We start from the raw sequence: 22,679 nt of genomic DNA on the forward strand, positions 1-22,679 counted from the left end.
CAATAAATGGTGCTGGGAAAATTGGACAGCCACATGCAGAAGAATGAAACTCGACCACTCCCTAACACCATATACAAAGATAAACTCAAAATGGATGAAAGACCTCAATGTGAGACAGGAATCCATCAAAATCCTAGAGGAGAACATAGGCAGTAACCTCTTTGACATCAGCCACAGCAACTTCTTTCAAGATACATCTCCAAAGGCTAGTGAAACAAAAGCAAAAATGAACTTTTGGGACTTCATCAAGATAAAAAGCTTCTGCACAGCAAAGGAAACAGTCAACAAAACAAAGAAGCAACCCACAGAATGGGAGAAGATATTTGCAAATGACACTACAGATAAAGGGCTGGTATCTAAGATCTATAACGAACTTCTCAAACTCAACACCCAAAAAACAAATAATCAAGTCAAACAATGGGCATAAGACATGAACAGACACTTCCCCGAAGAAGACATACAAATGGCTAACAGACACATGAAAAAATGTTCATCATCATCAGCCATCAGGGAAATTCAAATCAAAACCACATTGAGATACCACCTTACACCAGTTAGAATGGCAAAAATGGACACGGCAAGAAAGAACAAATGTTGGAGAGGTTGTGGAGAAAGGGGAACCCTCTTACACTGTTGGTGGGAATGCAAGTTGGTATAGCCAGTTTGGAAAACAGTGTGGAGATGCCTGAAAAAATTAAAAATAGAGCTACCCTATGACCCAGCAATTGCATTCCTGGGTATTTACCCCAAAGATGCAGACAGATGTAGTGAAAGGAAGGGCCATATGCACCCCAATGTTCATAGCAGCAAGGTCCACAGTAGCCAAACCGTGAAAAGTGCCGAGATGCCCTTCAACAACAGATGAATGGATAAAGAAGATGTGGGTCCATATATACAATGGATTATTACTCAGCCATCAGAAAGGATGAATACCCAACTTTTACATCCACATGGATGGGACTGGAGGAGATGATGCTAAGTGAAATAAGTCAAGCAGAGAAAGTCAATTATCACATGGTTTCACTTATTTGTGGAACATAAGGAAAAGCAGGGAGGACATTAGGAGAAGGAAGGGGAAAATGAAGGGGGGGAATCGGAGGGGGAGATGAACAGTGAGAGACGATGGACTCTGAGAATCAAACTGAGGGTTCTAGAGGGGAGGGGGTGGGGGATAGGTTAGCCTGGTGATGGGTATTAAGGAGGGCATGTCCTGCATGGAGCACTGGGTGTTATATGAAAACAATGAATCGTGGAACACTACATCAAAAACTAATGATGTACTGTATGGTCACTAACATAACATAATAAAATAAAATAAAAAGAACCCATATGGGGGGAAAATCTGTTTACATCTCTATTTGACACCATACACAAAGACAGATTCTAGGCAGATCAAAGACACAAATGTGAAAACACATTTAGAAAAAAATCCAGGTGATTATCTTAAGTGATCTATGGAAAGGAAAAGATTTTGTTAAATAAGGTGGAATAAGAATAAACCATAAAGGATTGATACATTTAATATTAAAATTTTGAAACTTCTTTTCAACAAAACACGAAGTAGAAAATCAGACTGGGAATCAGCTACAGATTGAGAGAAGAAACTGTAATGCATATTGACAAAGAATTATAAAATCCCACTTTATAATTCAATGGATATATAAAATATAGTAAGTGGACACCAAGTATACACATCAAATTCTTGCCAGGGGTTACTTCTTAGCATAAATAGGATTGAGAACAGGGGCAAAAAATGACTTTAATTTTATCTGTATACTATTTCTCTTAATTAAAAAATAAACTTGAAGTAGTAAAATATTAGTAATCACCAGTTCTGAATAATGTGAACATGAGTATTTATTTTTATTATTCTTGGTATTTTTTTAATCCTAAAAAGCAAACAAAAACAAAAAAGAGAAGACTGGCCCCTGCCCTGGCCAAAACCAAAGTTGACACCAAAGATAATCTCCCCCAAGACCATGAGGTGGGAGGGACGGTTCTTATTCTTTCTCTCCTTTGCAAGTATATGCAAATTCTCATATATAACTCCAATCAAGATTAGGAAGGGAGCCTCTCTTCTGCTGGGCTGGGAAAGTGGCAAGAAGTCAAAATAAAGTCGAAGGTAATTGGAATGACAAAGGTTGTGAGCGACAGGGAAAGCTAACATTTCAGGTGCTCTCCATAGTGCGCAAGGGAGAAAGCCCCTTTTGTTTCTCAGGAGACTGGAAGCTGAATGTGAGGAGTGCTGTGTCACGGCCCTTGTCAGTGGATGATGGAGCCTGGCAATATGGAGAACCCCAGGAGACTCATGTCCAATGTAGGAATGTTCCTTCATAACAGCAGGTCCTCTGTCTGGAAGGAATATGAGGTAACAGACACAGCACACTAGGATTTCTCCAGCATCCAAGACAAAGTAAGCCTTCACTGAGGTGGTGTCTGGACACAAGCCTCTGCCCTGCTCTCACAATAATGTGAAGATAGAATCAGCAGTATTTAGAAACACCACTAGTCTGAAGGAGGAAAAACATACTCTCCATATTTTAAAAAGTCTACCACTAATGACGATCCAATAAGCATTTGAGGAATGTCTAATTTAATCCTTGACATCATAAATAAGGATTTCCCAGGGCATAGTTTAGGGACTCCTTGGGACAAAGAGAAAGTGAGGTACCAAAGGAGAATAAAAGTAAAGCAAAGCCCTTTAAGAAAGCCTATTTCTGGGGCGCCTGGGTGGCTCAGATGGTTAAGCGTCTGCCTTCGGCTCAGGTCATGATCCCAGGGTCCTGGGATCGAGTCCTGCGTCGGGCTCCCTGCTCCTTGGGAGCCTGCTTCTCCCTCTACCTCTCTCTCTCTCTCTCTCTGTCTTTCATGAATAAATAAATAAAATCTTAAAAAAAAAAAAAAAGCCTATTTCTGGCTTTGCCACTCTGTCTCTGACAACAGTGTTTCTTCCCAGCACATAATTGTTCACTAGAGCTATACCTCTTCTAAGTCTTTATGAAAAACAAAATTTTAAAGTCTGAAAAAAAGAGAGACACCCCAAATCAGTGAATTTACTTCCTTCCCACTACCATCAAAAACAAAAAGAAACAAGGGAGCCTGGGTGGTTCAGTTGGTTAAGCATCTGCTTTTGGCTCAGGTCATGATCCTGGGGTCCTGGGATCGAGCCCTGAGTTGGGCTCTCTGCTTAGTGGGGAGACTGCTTTGCCCTCTCCCTCTGCCTGCAGCTCCTCCTGCTTGTGCTCTCTCTCAAATGAATAAATAAATAAAATCTTTAAAACAAAATATAACAAAACAGAAAACCAAAAAGAAACATCTTCCACAAATGATGTTGGGAAAACTGGACAGCTACGTGCAAAAGAATGAAACTGGACCACTTTCTTGTACCACACACAAAAATAAATTCAAAATAGATTAAAGATGTAAATGTGAGATATGAAACCACAAAACCCCTAGAAGAGAGCACAGGCAGTAATGTCTCTGACACTGGCCGTGGATTGGTCCCCTGAGGCAAGGGAAACAAAAGCTAAAATAAACTATTGGAACTACATCAAAATAAAAAAGCTTCTGCACAGTGAAGGAAACAATCAACAAAACTAAAAGGCAACCCAGAGAATGGGAGACTTGCAAATGACATATCTGATAAAAAGTTAGTACCCAAAATATGTAAAGAACTTATAAAATGCAACACCCAAAAAGCAAATAATCCAATTAAAAATGAGCAGCAGACATTTCTCCAAAGAAGACATCCAGATGGCCAACAGACACATGAAATGATGCTCATCATCACTCATCCTCAGGGAAATGCAAATCAAAACTACCATGAGATATCACCTCACACCTGTCAGAATGGCTAAAATAAAAAACACAAGAAACAATAGGTGTTGACGAGGATGTGGAGAAAAAGGAACACTCATGCACTACTGGTGGGAAAGCAAACTGGTGCAGCTACCCTGGAAAATGTACGGACGTTCCTCAAAAAGTTAAAAATAGAACTACCCTAAGATCCAGCAATCATACGACTAGGTACTACCCAAAGAATACAAAAATACTAATTCAAAGGGATACATGCACCCCTATGTTTATAGCAGCATCATTTACAATAGTCAAGATATGAAAGCAGCCCAAGTGTCTGTCGACAGATGAATGGATAAAGAAGAGGTGACATATTTATATATACCAGAATATTATTCAGCCGTAAAAAAAGAATGAAATCTTTCCATTTGCAATAATATGGATGGAGCTAGAGAGTATCATGCTAAGTGAAATAAGTCAGTCAGAGAAAGACAAATACATGATTTCACTCATGTGGAAGTTAAGAAACAAAACAAAGCAGCAAAGGGAAAAAAGAGAGACAAACCAAGAAACAGCCTCTTTTTTTAAAAAAAATATTTTATTTATTTACACAGAGAGAGAGACAGAGAGAGCTCCAGCATGAGCAGGGGGCAGGGGCAGAAGCAAACTCACGCTGAACAGGGAGCCAGACACAGGGCTTGATCCCAGAACCCTGGGATCATGACCTGAGCCAAAGGGAGACGTGTAACCAACTGAGCCACCCAGGGGTCCCAAAACAGACTCTTAATTATAGAGAACAATCTGATGGTTACCAGAGGGGAGATGCGTGGCGGGATGGGTGAAATAGGTGATGGGGATTAAGGAGTATATGCCTAGTGATGAGCACCAGGTGATTAAAATAAAAACTTAAAACAAAGAAACAGTTCAATCCCAAAAGATATATGGTATGTTGATTTCTAAGAGAAAAGTTACATGGTTTTTCTTTTTGTCTTTCTTTAAAACTTAACAGAAGAATGGTATTAGTTCAGTACTAAATAAGCAATTTAAATTCACTCTCTCAGAGGAAATTAAGAGATAAAGCAAATACAACAAAAAGGAAACTGATAAACATAGGCAGTGTGGACAGACATTTGATAAATGGAAGGTAATGATAGATTCGTACAGATTTTCATAAATGCAGAGGTTTCTTTCTCTCTAAAAATGATACTCTTCTACCTTAGAGAAATCAGGGCCATAAATATCAGAAAACAAGTAGAACTTCACAGCGTGTTTTTAAAGGACTATTTCAAATTCTATAGCGAAATTCAGTCCTAACATGTGTACCTCTGTCAAAAGACATAAGCAGCCTCCAATGCACACTTCCTTTACCAAAGTATCAGTTATTAATGAGGGCTCTCTCTGCCTCTCCCTCTAAATATAAACCAAAATCAGCCCTTGGAATTTCCCCACTTGAAACCTTTCAATGATTTCCCACTGCATTTGAGAAAAAGTCCTTGTCTCCTGGCAGGGCATACCAAGGTCTCTAAGGGCCTGCCCTGGCTCCCACCCTCCTGCCCAGCACTATCTGCCACTACTGCTTTCCTGATTACTACTTTTCACGGAGTCCTATCAAACTGCCACACTTCACTACACATAAGGAATTATTTCCTACCACTGTGTCTTTACTTCCCATGTAGTTCGTTCTGTCTGGAATATTCTTCCCTCACCTTCATCAGGTTGACTCAATCATTTTCTAGGAAGTACCACCTCTTCCAGGAGAGCTAAGTAACCCTGCTTCGTGTTCCCTGAGCATAATATGAAGATCCAGTCATTTTACTGAACAGCTGCTATTTTGTCAGGCACCACTCTAGGCATTGAGGGTATAAGCAATGTACAAAACAGAAGTCCCTGCTCTTACAGAGCTTATAGTACAGCATGGGGAGACCAAGAGTATATAAGAAATGCCAGTTAGGTATTGCTAAATAAGAAAAATACAAGCAGGTTAAGAGAATCGTGGGGGCGGGGGGCGCCTGGGTGGCTCAGTCGGTTAAGCATCTGCCTTCAGCTCGGGTCACGATCCCAGGGTCCTGGGATCGAGCCCAGCATCCTGCTCCCTGCTCAGCAGGAAGCCTACCTCCCCCTCTCCCACTCCCCCTGCTTGTGTTCCCTTGTTCGCTGTGTCTCTGTCAAATAAATAAATAAAATCTTGAAAAAAAAAAAAGAGAGAATTGTACGGGACAGAGCTGTGCTATTTGAGATCAGCTGGTCAGGGAGGTATCCCCAAGGGAGAGAGCCACAGAGCTAACCTGGTGCATTCCAAAGAGGGACAACAGTTCAGAGGCCTGAGGTGGGAGCGTGCTTGATGGGTTTCGGGAACAGCATGGAAGGTTTTTTTGTTTTGTAAGTAAACTTGAGTTCTTACAAACTGGCTCCTATGTGGAGAATAAACTATAGGGGGCAAGGGTAGATTCGGGGAGACCAAACAGGAGGAAGACATGATGAAGGCTTGAACTAAAGTGAATGGTGTAAGGAACAGTCAGATTCTCTCTGTGTTTTTGCAAGTACTACTGAAAGAAAAAAAAAAAAAAACCCAAAAGACTAGATGTGGGGTATGGGAGAAAGAAATCAGGGATGACTCTGAGGTTTTTTTCCCCAAGCAACTGGAAAAAAGGAGCGATGGAAAGCTTGCAGAGGAGATGTGACAGTAGAGGAGGGGCCGGGGAAAGGTAAGGGAGGCGATCAGAAGTTTGGTTTTGAACACATTAGGTTTAAACATCCAGGTGGAGATGTCAAGTAGGCATTTGGAAATACTAGGCTGGAATTTCGGGGCAGATAAGAGCTGGAGGCGTAAGTTCGGCAGGTATTGGAATACAGAAAGCATGCAGAGCCCCACGACTGGATAAAAGTATCTAAGGGGCGAGGACAGAAGAGAAGGGGTCTGAAGACCAAATCCTGCAGTAACTTTATTTTTAGAGGTTGGGAACATGAAGAGGATCCAGCAAAGGAAATATGTCTCAAGAGTAGCCCAGGTGGCAAGCTTCTTGAGAGTAGACACTACTTTTTTGTCTTTTTGTCTCCAGCTTCTGACCCAGTGCCTCTTGGTTTGTAGTAAGTATTCAGTAAATAAATTAAAGTGTCCTTTGAAACCCAGCTAGAATCCAGAATTATTTCCTAGAAGTTCCTCTGGTAAAATATAAGGGCCCAATAATTGAAATATGACCGGCCCAATGAGGACATCTTTCCAACCCCCTGCAGCACACACTGAATTTATTTTGAAATAGCACACCACTCCTACACAAGCCATGAAAAGACAAGGCACAGATGAAGGCTTTAAAAGAAAGAGTCCATTGATTAGAAAAGCAAACACTATGATGTTTAAAGCCCAAGAATCGGGAACAGAGATCTTTCACCTTCTGTTATTTCACAAAGTAAATAAACATGAAACACATAAGAGATTGCTCAGATTTTCGTGTTAGCCCATTATTACCATAAACATCTACAATAGAGAAGCTAGACTTCCAGCTCCACACATCAGTAGAAAACAATAAAAAAGGATGATCAAGCACATGTAAGAAATTATAAAACTCTTAATTAAGTACATCTCCCTTTTGCCCTCTAAACATTTTATTCTGTTCATCATAAAAAATTGAAATGATTCAGGTAACTGGAGCCTGTATTTTATTCTGAGGTAGAAAAATTGAATATGTAAATTTCTAGATCATCTTTAAAGTCTCCTGTTGCTAAAACGACTAATCACATGGAAACAGATGTGTGTGAGTAATCCAACTGACTCACAAAATAACTGTGCTACCATAAAGGACATTCAACTGATCATAATGGCTTTTTATTCATGCCCTCAAAAGACATATTGGTTAACTTTTCTTATGTCTAAGTTGAGTAGAGGTATTACATGTTTAATGACACAAGACAGGAAAATAGAAGAAGGAAAAGCTCAGGGAACCTAACAACTGGAAAAGGATGTTGTAGCAGTTAGAATTTATAGGAAAATCAAGTTAAGTACTGACTTAAAAAAAACCCCATGGTCAAATGAAAAGAAATGTTTCCTCCAAAACAAATGGATACCTCCATCCTACCTGGAAACCAAAGCTCAAATGTGGTTCTGTATGAAACACTGAATTATCCAGAGTCAAATTTTCACCTTGTACTAACTACACACTTGGCTAATCACTGTTCATTGGTATGTTAGGGAGAGATTATGCATATAATTCGGAAGACAATTAAAAAGATATTAGGTATAGTAAACACCCTGTTTATATATCAGTATTCTTAATTCATAATAAATGTATTTTAATACAAAATCCTCTACGTTTATTCACCATTCTATCTTGAGATCAGCATGAATGCTATTATAGCTCTTTTTTAAGTGCCTAACACAGTTCCTGACATATCACAATGGCTCAAAAAATATTTGCTGAGTACATTGATCATTCTACCAGAGGACTTACTAGGAAAACAAAAGAAAACAAAACAAGGGATGCCTTGGTGACTCAGTTGGTTAAGCGTCCAACTCCTGATTTTGTCTCAGGTCATGATCTCAGGGTTGTGAGATCGAGTCCCCCGCCCCCCCAACAGGCTCTGCACTCAGGGCTGGGGGGGTGGTTTCTGCTTGAGATTCTCTCTCTCCCTTGTCCTCTGCCCCTCTCTTGCTTGCATATGCTCTCTCTCTCTCTCTATCAATCCATCTTAAAATAAAAATAAATTTAAAACAAACAAACAAAACCAAACAGACAAAAAACTATTAGGGAACAGGTATTACAGTGGATATATGTCAACTTTGGCTATCCAGCATCTGAATGCCCTTCTGAATTGGGGGAAACCCAAGATAGACAAGAAGGAGGAACTACTTTCCACTAGAGAAGCTAAAGAGAAGTAAATGTTCTCTTTCTTCTTTCCCTGAAAGCCAGAACACAGAAAGGTAACAAACCTACCTAACCACAACTGTAAATACAAAGACACGAGGTCTAACAAGCTTATTCAGAGCAGATATAGAAGAATCAAGAATTCGAAGGCATGGCTATAAATGTCGTGGGGTGGGGCAGGAGGCAATGAAGTCTAGCAGTGTGTGATGACTGGCTGGTGAGCAGTGTCAGAAGCATACTGTCTGTAGAGTGAGATACAGAAATCTTGGCTGTGCCCGGCTTTCCATCAATCCTGCCCAAGCCCAATTCTCTAATCTTCTTGTCAATTCTGTGGGCCACACAGTATTCATTATTCTTTTACTCACTTCTTACCTTACTTAAGTTGGTCAGAGTTGGTTTTTGTTGTATGAACTAAGAAATCAGCAGCAGGGAGATCATCAGCCAGAGCCCCTCAGATAATTACAGGCAATTTGAAATTGGTTTCTGGCCTAGTAGGGCCCAGTGAGTGTCGTATTAGTGTTCATGGAAGAGATTCTGCAAAGGTCTTAACAAGGAGCAGTGAAAAAACTGTTGACCACTTGTGGTCCCATGGAAAGCTCCAGGTGAGCCATGAATAAACCAATGTGAAGGGCAGGAAGAAGGCAAGACTATGAAGTAAAGCATCTGCTATTCTAAAGGCACAAGACAGCCTAAATCAAGAGAATATTAAGGTTGAATACCTATGAACTAGGCTCAAAGCACAGACTGAAACCCAGGTACTTTTAAGAAAAGGCTCTTTTCTCTCTTACATCAATAAAGCTGAGGTAGCTATAAAAACAATGCACAGTTTGATGCTCCAGATTGCTGAATTACAGATCAGTTAAATTTGTATCCATATTGGGACGATTATGTGAAAGTTGAAGCACTGGCTGGAAAGAGAGCAGGGTGGGGGGAGAATGAATTGGAGTGGAGGTTTACATACAGGAAGACGCTGAGGGATGGGAACATCCTGAATCCCTAATCCTCACGTAGGCCCTCTTGTGAGCAGTTTGAATGAGAGTGTTCCTCTCTTGCTTAAGGAGGCAGTAAAATCCCCCTGACTGAGGGAATTAGCTTGCAAGAGTAAATGAATTCCCACCTGCCTCATCCTTCCACATATACACTCCGCTCTCCTACCATCAGATCACGGCATGCTCTGTGGGGTTGACTACAAACACATCAAAAGAATTATAAGAGTTTGGTTAAATGGACAAAAATATAGGAAATTAGTAAAGGAACAGATTCTGAGCATGCTGATCAAGAAAGGAGAAGCAATTTTAGATTTCGCTGATGTTGTTGATATCGGTACATTACCAGAGATTCTGAGTTCAAAGAGCTAGCTTCGGTAGCTGGGAGTGGTTCTAAATTTTCATCTAGTTGGATGATTAGAAATTGGACTCATGGTGGTCTATGCTAAAGGAAGCTGAGATGCCATGAATTTGGGGGATAATGTAGAAGGAGAAAATAAAACACTTCAGGACACAGGAATCATGGAAATTATTGTCACCCATGACCTCTTACCCATTCTCCACCCATGAACCCTAAAAGGACCCAGAAGACACTTCTTTTTCCAAGGCCTTGAAAAATACATTACTGAGTAGAACACTCACATCTTTGAAATATATTTTATAGGCCAGGAAGATACTGAAATCAGTTTGCCCACTTCAATTTCAAGAAGAATGGAAGAGACTAAGCAGTGACATTTAACCACTAGTGAGTGGTAAAGTAGGCATCATTACATAAACAGGCAGCAAGGCCAGAGTGGTAATTAAAATAGCTTGAATCTTTTACAGTAGCTAATTGGTCACAGTCTTTAGGATTAGAATAAATAGTTTATCTCATTTCATGGAGAAAGAAGTGTTTTCATTTGTAAAAGGACTACATTAGGATAGGTGAGAATAATTTTTTTATATATACAACTATGGGGAAAAGGTATACGCATAGATGTTGGATAGTCAAAGTGGCAGACTACAAGAGATGCTCTTTTTGCTGAATTGTTCCTATTTGGGGAAATGTCCCAAGACAGGGGAAGATTCTACCTTCCTCTCCCTATCTCTCTGAAGACAATATGTGAGCATATACCCTCAACATAGCCAATCAATTGGTCACAGATTTCTGACCCTTGGGGAATGAGGCAAAGGTCAGTGAGCGATCATTTTCAGCACAGCCCGTGGTACAGCTACAAGCATCCGGGGTGAAAGCCTGGCCTTGTGGTGTCTAGGGAGGACAGTGTCAGCAGAGACACATGGGGCCAACTACAAGGTGAAACCTTGGCTGTCCTTGCTGCCCCCGGTTCCTGTCTACATCTGGTTACTCAGCTTGCCTAACAATTCTTGTAGTTTCTCAACATCCTTCTAATAAAGTCCTCCTATGACTGAAGATGATTTCTGTGACCTGCATTTAAGAACATAGACCAGTGCAGAGGCCTTTATCCACTTTAGGATAATTATGCTATCAGGACAGAAAACAACATACTCCCTGTATATATGCACTAGTCCCTGTAGCAGATGAAATTAAATAAACTGTAATGAGGGACTTATGCTCAAAGCCCAAATCTTTACTTCTCCCACTAATAAGTTAGACGGAATCAAATGAAACTATAGATATTAGACTATTTTTTACCAAAACAAAACAAAACAAAATCCATGCTGCTTACCCTGGTATTTCTAGGTTGTATTAAAGGCATAGTAATATTTATTTCTCCCTACTTGGTTGTTCTTAGCTAACTTTAAAAAGCAATCTTCAAAATTCTTAATTTTTTAAATGTTTAGGCTTTATTTTTTATTTATTTTTGCTAATGAACAAAATGTATTATTTATTTATTTTTATTATGTTCAGTTAGCCACTGTATAGTACATCATTAGTTTCTGATGTGGTGTTCAATGATTCATTAGTTGCGTATAATACCCAGTGCTCATCACACACGTGCCCTCCTTAGTACCCATCACAATGTTACCCCATCTTCCCACCCCCTTCCCCTCTGAAACCCTCCGTTTGTTTCCTGGGGTCCATAGTCTTTCCTGGTTCATCTCCCTCTCTGATTTCTCCCCCTTCAGATTTCCTTCCCTTCCCCTATGGCCTTCTGTGCTATTGCTTATGTTCCACATATGAGTTTAGGCTTTAAATACTACTAACCAAATCACAAAATCTTTTTATAGAGTACTGATTAAGCCTTACAGAGGGTTAACCCCCCTCAAAGCTTGTAAATAATGGAAAAGTCTGGGGAAAATTAGGTATCTTTAGTAAGAATGAATTAGAATTGCAGAGATTTGTAACCAGAAGGACCAACTGATTTGACTCACACACACTCCTAATTTGCATCCTATTTGTCTAATGTGATTTCATATTATTTGTTAAAGTTATTAAGGAAAGCATATAACATTTTTGGTAAGTGGTTCTAGTTACCAAAACCTAGAAACCAGTTTTGGGGGGTATTTTTTTTTTCCCGTGTGTTTTACCTATATCATACCTGCTACATTTCCTTTACATTTATGGAGTATTAAATGTAGCTCCTTCCCAGCCATCATGCACTGTTGGTGGGAATGTAAATTGGTGCAGTCACTGTGGAAAACCGTGTGGAGGTTCCTCAAAAAATGAAGAATAGAACTACCATATAATCCAGCTATTCCACTTTTGGGTATTTACCCAAAGAATACACAAACATTCATTTGAAAAGATGTATGCACCCCTATGTTTACTGCAGCATTGTTTACAACAGCCAAGATATGGAAGCAACTCAAGTGTCCATCAATAGATGAACGGATAAAGAAGATGTGGCACACACAGACACACACACAAATACACACACGGACACACACAATGGGATATTATTCAGCCAAAAAGAAGGGGGGATGAGATTTTGCCATTTGCGACAACATGGATGGACCCAGAGGATATTATACTCAGTGAAATAAATAAGACAGAGAAAGACAAATGCCATACAATTTCACTTATATGTGGAATTTAAAAACCAAAACAAACAAGCAAAAAGCAGAATCAGACCTACAAATACAGAGAACTGGCACTTGCCAGGGAGAAGGGGGCTGGGAGATGGGCAAAATGGGTGAAGGGGAGTGGGAGATACAGGCTTCCAGCGATGGCATGACTAGAAGGCACGGCACAGGGAATATAATGAACGGTACTGTAAGAGTGGTGTGTGGTGACAGATGGAAGCTGTACTTGTGGTGAGCACAGCACAACACAGAAACTTATGGAATCACCATGTTGTACACATGAAACGACCGTGACATTGTGTGCCAACCACACTCAAATAAAAAAAATAAATGAATATAAAAAAAGGCAGTTCCTCCTCAAACCATGTATATTACCTCTTCATATACTGAAGGCAATTACAAATTCAGCCCTCAGCATTTCTCTTCATACTCAACCATCCTAATTCCTTTAGTATTTCCCCAAAGAGTCTGTTTTCTAGTCCTCTATTCTCTAAACCTAATGCCTATTTGCCAAATCTTCCAAACTGCAGAACTTAGTATATCCTGAAAGCAGATCAATGTGAAAGAAGACACCAGTTTTGGGGGTAGGTGGAGATGTGTCCCTGGAGAAGAGGCTCAAACAGGAATCAATGATATGGAGTATGGAGTGGAAGTAGTCGAATACTTACCCAAACATTCTTAATACAAGTGCAAGGCTAGAAGAAATACACTGTGGAAAATGAGATAAAATGGGTTTGCTTTGTGTTTCTTCGGTTTTTTTTTTTTTTACCTATCACCAAAGTCCTCTAAGAGGGTCCAGTAACAAATTATTAGATTTGCTCTAAAACAACAGTTCTTAAATTGCCTCAATACTTGCTAAAATGTTATTAAACCGATGAGGGGTTTTTACCTGAATGGCACTTCTTCCTGTGGAACATCCACATAGTAACGGATAAAAAATCTCTCAGAATCTTCTCGCTCACCATCGGTAACAACACTGCCATTAAGTTTGGAAACTGATGGCAATCTGTAAGTAAAAGACAAAATAAAGGCATTTTAAGACAGTGAGAATATTTAGCTTTAGAAATAAAATCATTGGTTTGAGGCCCCGTCTTACTCTCTTGAGAGGACACGTTTGATGTAACTCTGCTCATGTACAACTACTTACATGAACTAAAGTGGTATAGAACAAAAGGACCAAAAATATCTAAAGTTTCATTTTTACATGGGACACGGACCTTTTATAATTATACCTTACCTTTCAAAATAAGATTCTAGCCAGCACTGTCCAACTTAAATATATAATACAAGCCACATATATAATTTTAAATTCTCTAATAGCCATATTTAAAAAAATAAAAATAAAACAGGTGAGATAGTTTTATTAATATATTTTATTTAATCCAATAGATCGAGGATTTAATCATTTCAACCTGCAATCAATACTAAAAAATAACTAAGAGGATATTTTACATTCTTTTTTCATATAAAGTATTCGAAGGCCAGTATATATTTTACACTTAGAGCACCTTTCAGTTCAGAATAACCATAATTCAAGTGCTCAAAAGTCACACAGGGCTAACAGCACCATAGTGGACAGCGCAGGTCTCCAAGTAGTCAGGACAAATGGGTTCTATTGTTCAGCAATTAATTTATTATCTTTACAAAAGAATTATGTAAAGAAAATAAAGCATAAGGTCTACTACAAGCCTTATTCTTTTTAGAAGAAAAGTATGCTGAAATGTATTTCTTCAGTGACATATTAGCATGTATGTCCACAACCGGAAAGCACTAAGGATCTGCTAGGTGTTAGCTGGGCAGGAAGATCAACACCCTGTTTGAAGAACCACTCTTCTTTAGGGAACTGTAAAGCCCCTTTCAAAACTACTATGCATAGTACACAAAGAAAACGAATGAAAGCTCCATGGCCCTTTACATCTTAGCCATAATCTTATCGTTGCTGAAGGCTCAAACCTAAATCAACACTCATTTCAATGGTCTTGGGAGGCAGAGTCAGTGACACAAAAGGCTGGGGAGTCAGAGGAAGAATATAACGATGCGGTGGTCATGTTTGAGTCAATCTGTATTCAAGACGAAAACACAGATGCTGCTCTCTTAAGTTTCACACTAATGAAACAGCCCACTTTTTACATAAAATTTATACTTTACATTACCACTATGTTAACAGAGAAAATAAAGACAACTAAAATAGAACTCATTCTCTATTACACCTAATTTTTCTTCATAATCCAAAATAGGACTTCAAATATTGTAAATATTAAAAAGTATAAAAACAGAATAGATTTGTGAGGGAATGTTTCAGTGGTCTTGGCAAGCCAATTACCTTTTACATCTTTCTTACCATATTGTGTTTCTTTTCTTCTAGGATTTGAAGCTACAGAAGCAGCTCCTTCAAGCACTGTCTGTTCAAGAGACAGATAAACTTACAGTGCACTCCCCCCAATAGTGCATTGTCCCTCTAATGAAACAAGGCCCAAGAGAAGAAAGGAGAGTAATCAGGACAACAGACCTGGCTATTACCAATTTCCTCCGCTCCTCGGTGGTATATGGCTGCAGAAGAGGAATTCCTAACAATCTCACTTCTTCAAGTTTGGGAAATGAATTTAGTTTGTCAATGTCTTCCCAGGACTGCAAACCTAATTTGAGAAATATATTGTTTAAGTAAATCCATAAAAGCACACCAATAAGAAGATGAACATAAAAAAAAATTACTTCAATTAATTTCTGAAATGTTAAAGTCCTTATAATCTAGTTAGAGATCCTGAAAATTTTCTTCATCCAAGGAAAGAACAGAATACAGCTAAACACCATAAAAACTTCCCCATAGCCTCCCGTATCCCTGTGATCCCAGTGGTCAAGGAGATAGAACTTTACTTCCAGCATCCCACGAATGTACTGATTCTCCCCCCACAGGATTTGTAAAGAGGGTCTCTGGTGTTTTCAATAAGACATATGCCGTGATTACATAAAAAAGGTGATGTGGTCAACTCTTTCATCAAAGACAGACTCACAGAACAGAACTACTGATCAGAGTTGATACTGTCAGACTCAAATTTTTACCTAACAAATTCTAAAATGGGGCAAGTTCAGTAGAACCAAAAACTAAGTATTATCTTTCTTACAAACTGTCCTCATTTTGGGGACAGGGAAAACAGATTTTAAAAGTAAAACAAATAAAAACAAAAACAGAGAACCTGAACCATTGGGTAAGAAGAACATGCAACAAATTAAAACTGTTTCATGCTAAAATAAAATATTCTTCTTATAGCTGTGAGCAAATATATCATCCAAGTCGATACTTGGCACTGCCAGGAAAAGTATGCCTATAATAACGAAGCTGGTCAATTTTATAATACGTTAAATCTATTTAGGAGAAAGCAGTCCCTTCCTATTTCTATCCACCTGCAGCAAGGGCAAAAGCAGAGGGGCAATATACGAGGGCTCTGGTGCATAACTATCCCAAGTCACAACTGTTCTCTTCCCCTCAGAATGGTATTTCCATCTAGGAGGAAGAACAGAGTTAGCTCAAGGGGTGTTGAGTTGTGCAATCACCAGCTTCCTTATGCAAAATAATGGTTTTTAAAACCTAATTCCTACTCTTATGACTTCTATGGCAAATTAAACTATGTTTTTTCAATTGTAGATTAGAGTTATTTTTAGTTATGAAGTTATTTTAAGAAATAGGCTGAAAGACAATGTCAAGAGAATGAGAAGAAAAGCCACAAACTGGAAGAATATATTTGCTAAACATATATCTGATAAAGGATCGTTATCCAAAATATGCAAAGAACTCTTAAAACTCAACAATAAGAAAAAAAAAACCCAAATAAAAAAACGAGCAAAAGACCTGAACTGACACCTCACCAAAGAAGATATACAAATGGGACGTAAGCATATGAAAAGATGCTCAGTGTCATATATGTCATTAGAAAATGCAAATTAAACAAGGTTCCACTACACACCTATTAGAATGGCCAAAATCCAGAACACTCACAGCACCAAATGCCGATGAAGGCGTGGAGCAAGAGAAACTCTCATTTATTGCTGGTGGGAATGCAAAATGGTGCAGCCACTTTGGAAGACATTTGGCAGTATCTTATAAGACTAAACATATTCTTACCATATGATCTAGCAATTGCACTCCTCGGCATTTACCCAAGTGAACTGAAAACTTATGTTCACACAAAACCCTGCACACGGAGGTTTACAGCAGCTTTTTTAATAATGCCAAAACTTTGAAGCAACCGAGATGTCCTTCAGTTTGTGAGTGGATAAACAAACTGTGGTGCATCCAGACAATGGGACATTACTCAGTGCTAAAAAGAAATGAGCTATCAAGCCATGAAAAGATATGGAGGAAACTTAAATGCATATTCTTAAGTGAAAGAAGCTGATCTGAAAAGGCTACATGCTGTATGATTCCAGCTATCTGACATTTTGGAAAAGGTGAAACTGTGGAGCCAGGAAAAAGATCAGTGGTTGCCAGCGATTGGGGGGTATGGGGAGATGAACAGGCAGAACACAGAAGGTTGTTAGGGCAGTGAAACTACTATGAATGATACTATAAAGGTGGAGACATGTCATTATACGTTTGTCCAAACCCACAGAATGTACAACACCAAGAGTGAACCCCCATGTAAACCGTGGACTTTGGGTGATGTGACAACGTAGGTTCGATTACAAGAGACGTATCACTTTGGTGCTGGCACGATGACAGTGGGGCGGCTGTGCATGTGAGAGCAGGGAGGACGTGGGAATGCTGTACTTCCTGACCAGTTCTGCTGTGAATTTAAAACTGTTCTAAAATATGAAGTTTATTAATTTAAAAAAATAGGCTAAAAATATGCATTCCCGTGAGACACAGAACCGGATGGCAGCAAACTGGCAATCGATCATCCATAAATACTAGAAAAGAAAAGTAAGCATTTATAAGGCATAGTAGGGTGAAATTCCTTAACCTAAATCCAGACAAAATAGTCTAGTGTGTAGTTCTTCGTACTCCTCCCACTCTGCATTTTACTGTCCAATTCATCAATTTCATCTCACTCCTTTCATAGCAGGACCTCTTCAATAGATAAAATATAAATAGCTAATAGGATGCTCTGCCACTTGATATTTATCAGAGCATTTATGAAAACAAATGCCTTAAATTTAGCTAATCAATAGGTATCTGCATATCACTCGTGAAAATGCATCCCGTAAGAAGGCAGAGCCACGACTACAAGAAATAGGCTTTCATTTATTTCATGCATAAGCTCAGATCGATTTGCACGTAGAACGAGAACAAGCCTGGACCTCACCTGACTTGTGGAGGCTGATGGATCGCAGATTAGGGAACAACCTGGCCAGTGAATCATCAGGCTCCTCAATAGCATTCAAATGATTGTTAGCCAGGACGAGAGTATCCAGTGAAGGAAACATAACTCCTAACTTTCGGATTTCAGTCCAGTCTTGGAGGTTATTGTCTGTTATATGTAGTAGCTTAAGAGAATGACAGCAAATAGAAGGACAAGACACTGTTTCATAGTCATTAAGGCACAGGAAGAGCTCCTCCAAACTGCAGAGAAAAAAGGAAATATTTCATTGTTTAAAGCAGTTAAGTTTCTACTTTGCAGCTACTTTCATTTGTTCAGTAAGTGCCTACTATGTGGGAGACTCCGGTAGGGATTGTGGAGAAAATATAAAGATGTCTTCCTAAAGCTTAAATACGGCTGGGAAGACAAAACCTAAAACACATAAAACAGCAGAGAATGATATAACCCAGGACTAAATTAATTTTGTGCTTAAATAACTAAGTGCTAAATAAAGCTTTACTAACTCCAAGTACAATAGCAGTTCATACAGGAATGGAACTGAAATTGCAGTTAGAATACTCCGGAAAGAATACATGGCCTGGAAGGAAGGGTAGACTTGCATAAGTTGCAAGGACATAAAGGAAAATCCCCTGAACAGCATGAACAAAATGTTTAGAAACAGAAATAATAACTATCATTTACTGAATTCCTACCCTGAGGCAGGCCCTGCTCCAAGTGCTTCATAGACTGTCCTGCTTTTTCTGCAAGGTAGATACAGTTATGTCCATTTTACAGACAAGGAAACAGAGCTTACTGAGTGAGGCTAATTACCTTATCAGAGGTCATATGGCAGTAAGTGGAACTGGGACTTAAAAGCTCATGCTACGCCATGCTAGATGCTGCATGTGGTGAGGAAACCAATCTCATTAGAGGGATAGTGAGAAACTTGGATGGAATAAATGGGGAGAGGCCTTGATCATTTCTGTAGTTAGACAAAGAAACTATAGTTTCATATATTTCTTTAAACTACTTCCTTTGAACACTTACGTGCATACTCTAAGCTAGATACAAACAAATCTAAGAAAGTATTTCTAAACTGACAAACAAAAACATAATTTCTTGTTTAAATTATTGAAAAGAGTTCCATTTTCCCATCAGGTCAGCGAGGCACTTAATCATCTGAGTGTTAATATATTTTATAGATACCATGATTTTTTCCTCCCAAAGAAAAGCACTGAGGCAAAATTCTCAAATCAGGTAACCAGAAGATTAAAATGGAGAAAGGGTAGGTTGATGTTGAAATGATAAGGGCTTCTCAGGGATATTTTCTAGCCAAAGGATGACAGATCCTATGTCTTGGTGCTACTCAACACTGAACAAGTCTTGCAATGAAAACGCTACTAAATGACCTTCACACCCTCGTTCTAATTACTTCGTTCTTCTGACCTCACTCTCTGTCCATTCTGCTGTTCTAGTGTTTCTGAGATGGGAGATCAGCAGTAATTCTATGTACTAACAAAGATGGCGACATTGCCCCCTCTCCATCATGCCTCTGGGCTTACTCTGGTAACTCCTGCAGTATCGTGTGGACTGTCTCCCAAGAAGCTTTGCTGTTGTTGAGGACAAGTTTGCGAACCCCAGAGAAGGACCCAGCACATGTTCTTTCTAAAACCGACAAATTCAGAGGGTTGGAACTCAGGTTTAGAAACTCCAACTGGGGAACATTTGACACAATTTTACTGACCTAGGGAGAAAAAAAGAAATGCATATCAGGCAGTAATCAGAGTTTTTAAATAGCAATCATGCTCACAAAGCTTAAGCGAGTGGGTCTCTAGGAAAGGGGCCATTCATATTAGGGAGTCCTGTGTTAGTGATGGTACCTACAGAGGGGCAAAAGTAATTTCAACAAATCTTGGCAAATAATTTAATCTTTCTATGAAATAGTGACATAATTGAAAATTAATGGTACAAAAGAAAGACGTTCCATGTTGCCTTGGGCAAGGTTTTTGATTTTGTTCTATATGATATTCTCTTTGATAAATGGAGAAAAAACAGTTCAGAGGACATTTTAGACTGCAGGTTTCTAAAGAGCTGAGACTGGGTCATGTAATTCTCTTTGAATTTCTCCTTCCTTCTGTCCTCAGTACAACATTAAGGCTAATTAAAGAAAGGTTTACTGAAGAACACATGGTAACAGCTCAAGTGTTCAAAACTGACTACATAGCCACGATCACTTAGAAACAGTTTCAGCTTGGTTAAAAGATGACCACACTTCAAAATATATATACTCAAAAACCAAAAAGCATCTGTAACTACATCAGAAAAGAGAAAACATGATCATCAATTTAACGATTTAGCTAGCACCTTCGTAGGCAAGATTTTTTTAAAAAAAGGAAGTCAGCATTACTGACCTTAACTATTTGCTCTGTATAGTACTAGCCTCTTTGATACAGATTATTTCACTCAGTTCTCAAAACAACTTGTAAGATAACTATTTTCATGTTAAATAATGAAGAAACTGACGCTCGGAAATGTTAAATAATTTGACTAAGGTCTCAGCGACACAAAAACCAAATCTAGGATTTAAAAATCAGAGCCACTACATCAAAAACTAATAACATAATAAAAAATAAATAAAAATCAGACCATTGTTCTTCCAGCATACCACCACCAGTAAATTATAAATATACCCCGAAAAAAAAAAAAAGAACGAGCTTAAACAAGTAGGAAGTAAATGTTAGAAGCCCAGTAAATGGATTAAGCATCAATGTGGTAACTAAACTTTATGAGAAAAGAAGTACAACAGAATAGTTAGGATTGGTTTCACAGTCAAAAAACCTGGGTTCAAACCAGGTTCCAACACTTCCTAGCTGTGTGGTCTGATGGGTTATTTCACCTTCCCAGGTCTCAGTGTTCTCATTTGTAATACAGAGAAAACAGGACCCATCTGTTTCCCAGGACTGTGGATTGGATTAAATGAGATACACGTGTAAAGCACTTAACACAGTGATTGGTACACCTTTTAGAAATTTATTTCCTTACCTATTCCCTAATAGGATATAAACTCTATGAAAGCAGGGATAGTACTTACCTAGTTCACTACTGCATAGTAGGCGCTTAATGTTTGCTGAATAAATTAATGGCACAAAATCATTCAGTAAATGTAACTAACAAAGTAAGTATAGTATGAACCAACATGTCAACCCTAGTTATATGTTATATCGTATTTATTTTTATTTTAATATGTCCTATTTAAAATCATTGGTATGGGGCGCCTGGGTGGCTCAGTCTGTTGAGTAGCTGCCTTTGGCCTGGGTCATGATCTCGGGGTCCTGGGATTGAGTCCCACATCAGGCTCTCTGCTCAGCAGGAAGTTGGCTTCTCCCTCTCACTCTCTCTCTCTCTCAAATAAATAAATAAAATCTTTTAAAAAATAAAATAAAATCCTTGGTATAATTTCAAAAATACACGAATTCCCAGGTTCTACCATAAACTACTAAATCAGGAGCTTCAAAGATTAGCTAAGCTTCATGGTTGGGACCTGGATTCGGTTTCTTGTCGGAGCTCCATAGGTTATGCCAAAAAGGCAGCCAGCGTTGAGAACTACGGGTGGAAAGAAAAAGTAATGTGCACTTCACCTCAGGTTTGTGTGGACCACACAGGTCAGGAGCTCTAAAATCACTGCGAAGTGGACTAATTCCAAGAAGGTTCAGAGTAGGTCAGAGGGGCCGGTCCTCGTACTAGTTCAGCTATGCCACATACTAACCTTGTGAAGTGGGACCATTTTTATTTTCATTTTGCAAATGAAGAAATGAGCTATTTTTTTAGAGAAAAACACGTTAGGCTTCAGTTTAAAATGGAAGTAATTTATACCAGTCTGCGCATATTCTCTTGCCTGATCCCTGTAGTGATCAAATGGTACCAAGCATTTGTGTGATGTACGGCCAGCGTTTGGAGTGGAGTCTGTGGCTACAACACAGCTAACTGGTCCACACACTGATCAGTCCTCTACTGCCTAAATACCAGTGCTGTGAAGGGCTCCCACACAGGGATGACGGCCGCCTGGCTTCAACTCTTTTAAGGGCAAAAGAAGATGGAGAGGAATTGCACTCCAAGTACAGCATGAAGAATAACCAATTATCATATAACCCCAGTTAAATAAAAACAAAACATAAACCTCTTGCTAACCACCGTTCCTCGTATTTTATTTTTATAATAAAAAGAAAAAATATCCCCAAATGGATAATTTAAAGGTTTTTGAAGGAATTCTCCCAGAAATTATGTGATAAAATCTTCATATTTTGCATCTATGCTGCTGTCCCGTGATAATAAACATTTAGAATAATGACTCATTAGCTTTGGAATAGTCTAAAAAATTGCAACTGGACTACAGTATAATAGTTCAAACAGGAAAAAATAATGTATTTTAGAAATAAATAAATAAATACATTCTTTAAGAGGCAAAAGTTAAAAAGGATTTGGGGGTAACCTTAAATTAACGATAAGATTTTAGAAAGTATATTAATTACACAGGGAAATTTACTAAAAAAAATGTCCTAACAGGAAAGTCTGCCAAACAAACATTCAAGAAGTCTCTGGGACAGTACACGGACTTACCTTTCTTAAATTCTAAAAATCAATAAGAAAAAGACCCGTCTAGCTACAGGGATACGGTTGACCCTTAAACAATGCAGAGGTTAGGGGGCACCAACACCCTACAAAGCTGAAAATCATCAGGTAAATTTTGACTCCTCCAAAAC

General features: G+C 38.9%; 1 protein-coding gene across 1 annotated transcript in view; it reads right to left on the reverse strand.

The window, feature by feature from the left end:
• TBCEL (tubulin folding cofactor E like) overlaps positions 1-22,679 on the reverse strand; it is a 96,533-nt gene that overhangs the window by 25,754 nt on the left and 48,100 nt on the right. Inside the window, exons 4-7 of the mRNA XM_028125968.2 lie at positions 19,482-19,663; positions 17,926-18,182; positions 15,135-15,261; positions 13,515-13,631 (exon numbers count right to left, since the gene is read on the reverse strand). Coding sequence (XP_027981769.1) covers positions 13,515-13,631; positions 15,135-15,261; positions 17,926-18,182; positions 19,482-19,663 — 683 coding nt within the window. The remainder of the gene's footprint in view (positions 1-13,514; positions 13,632-15,134; positions 15,262-17,925; positions 18,183-19,481; positions 19,664-22,679) is intronic.

The sequence above is a fragment of the Eumetopias jubatus genome, unplaced genomic scaffold (assembly GCF_037043125.1).
Source record: "Eumetopias jubatus isolate StellerSeaLion01/CBP00866 unplaced genomic scaffold, mEumJub1_p1.0 scaffold_13, whole genome shotgun sequence".
NCBI lineage: Eukaryota > Metazoa > Chordata > Mammalia > Carnivora > Otariidae > Eumetopias > Eumetopias jubatus.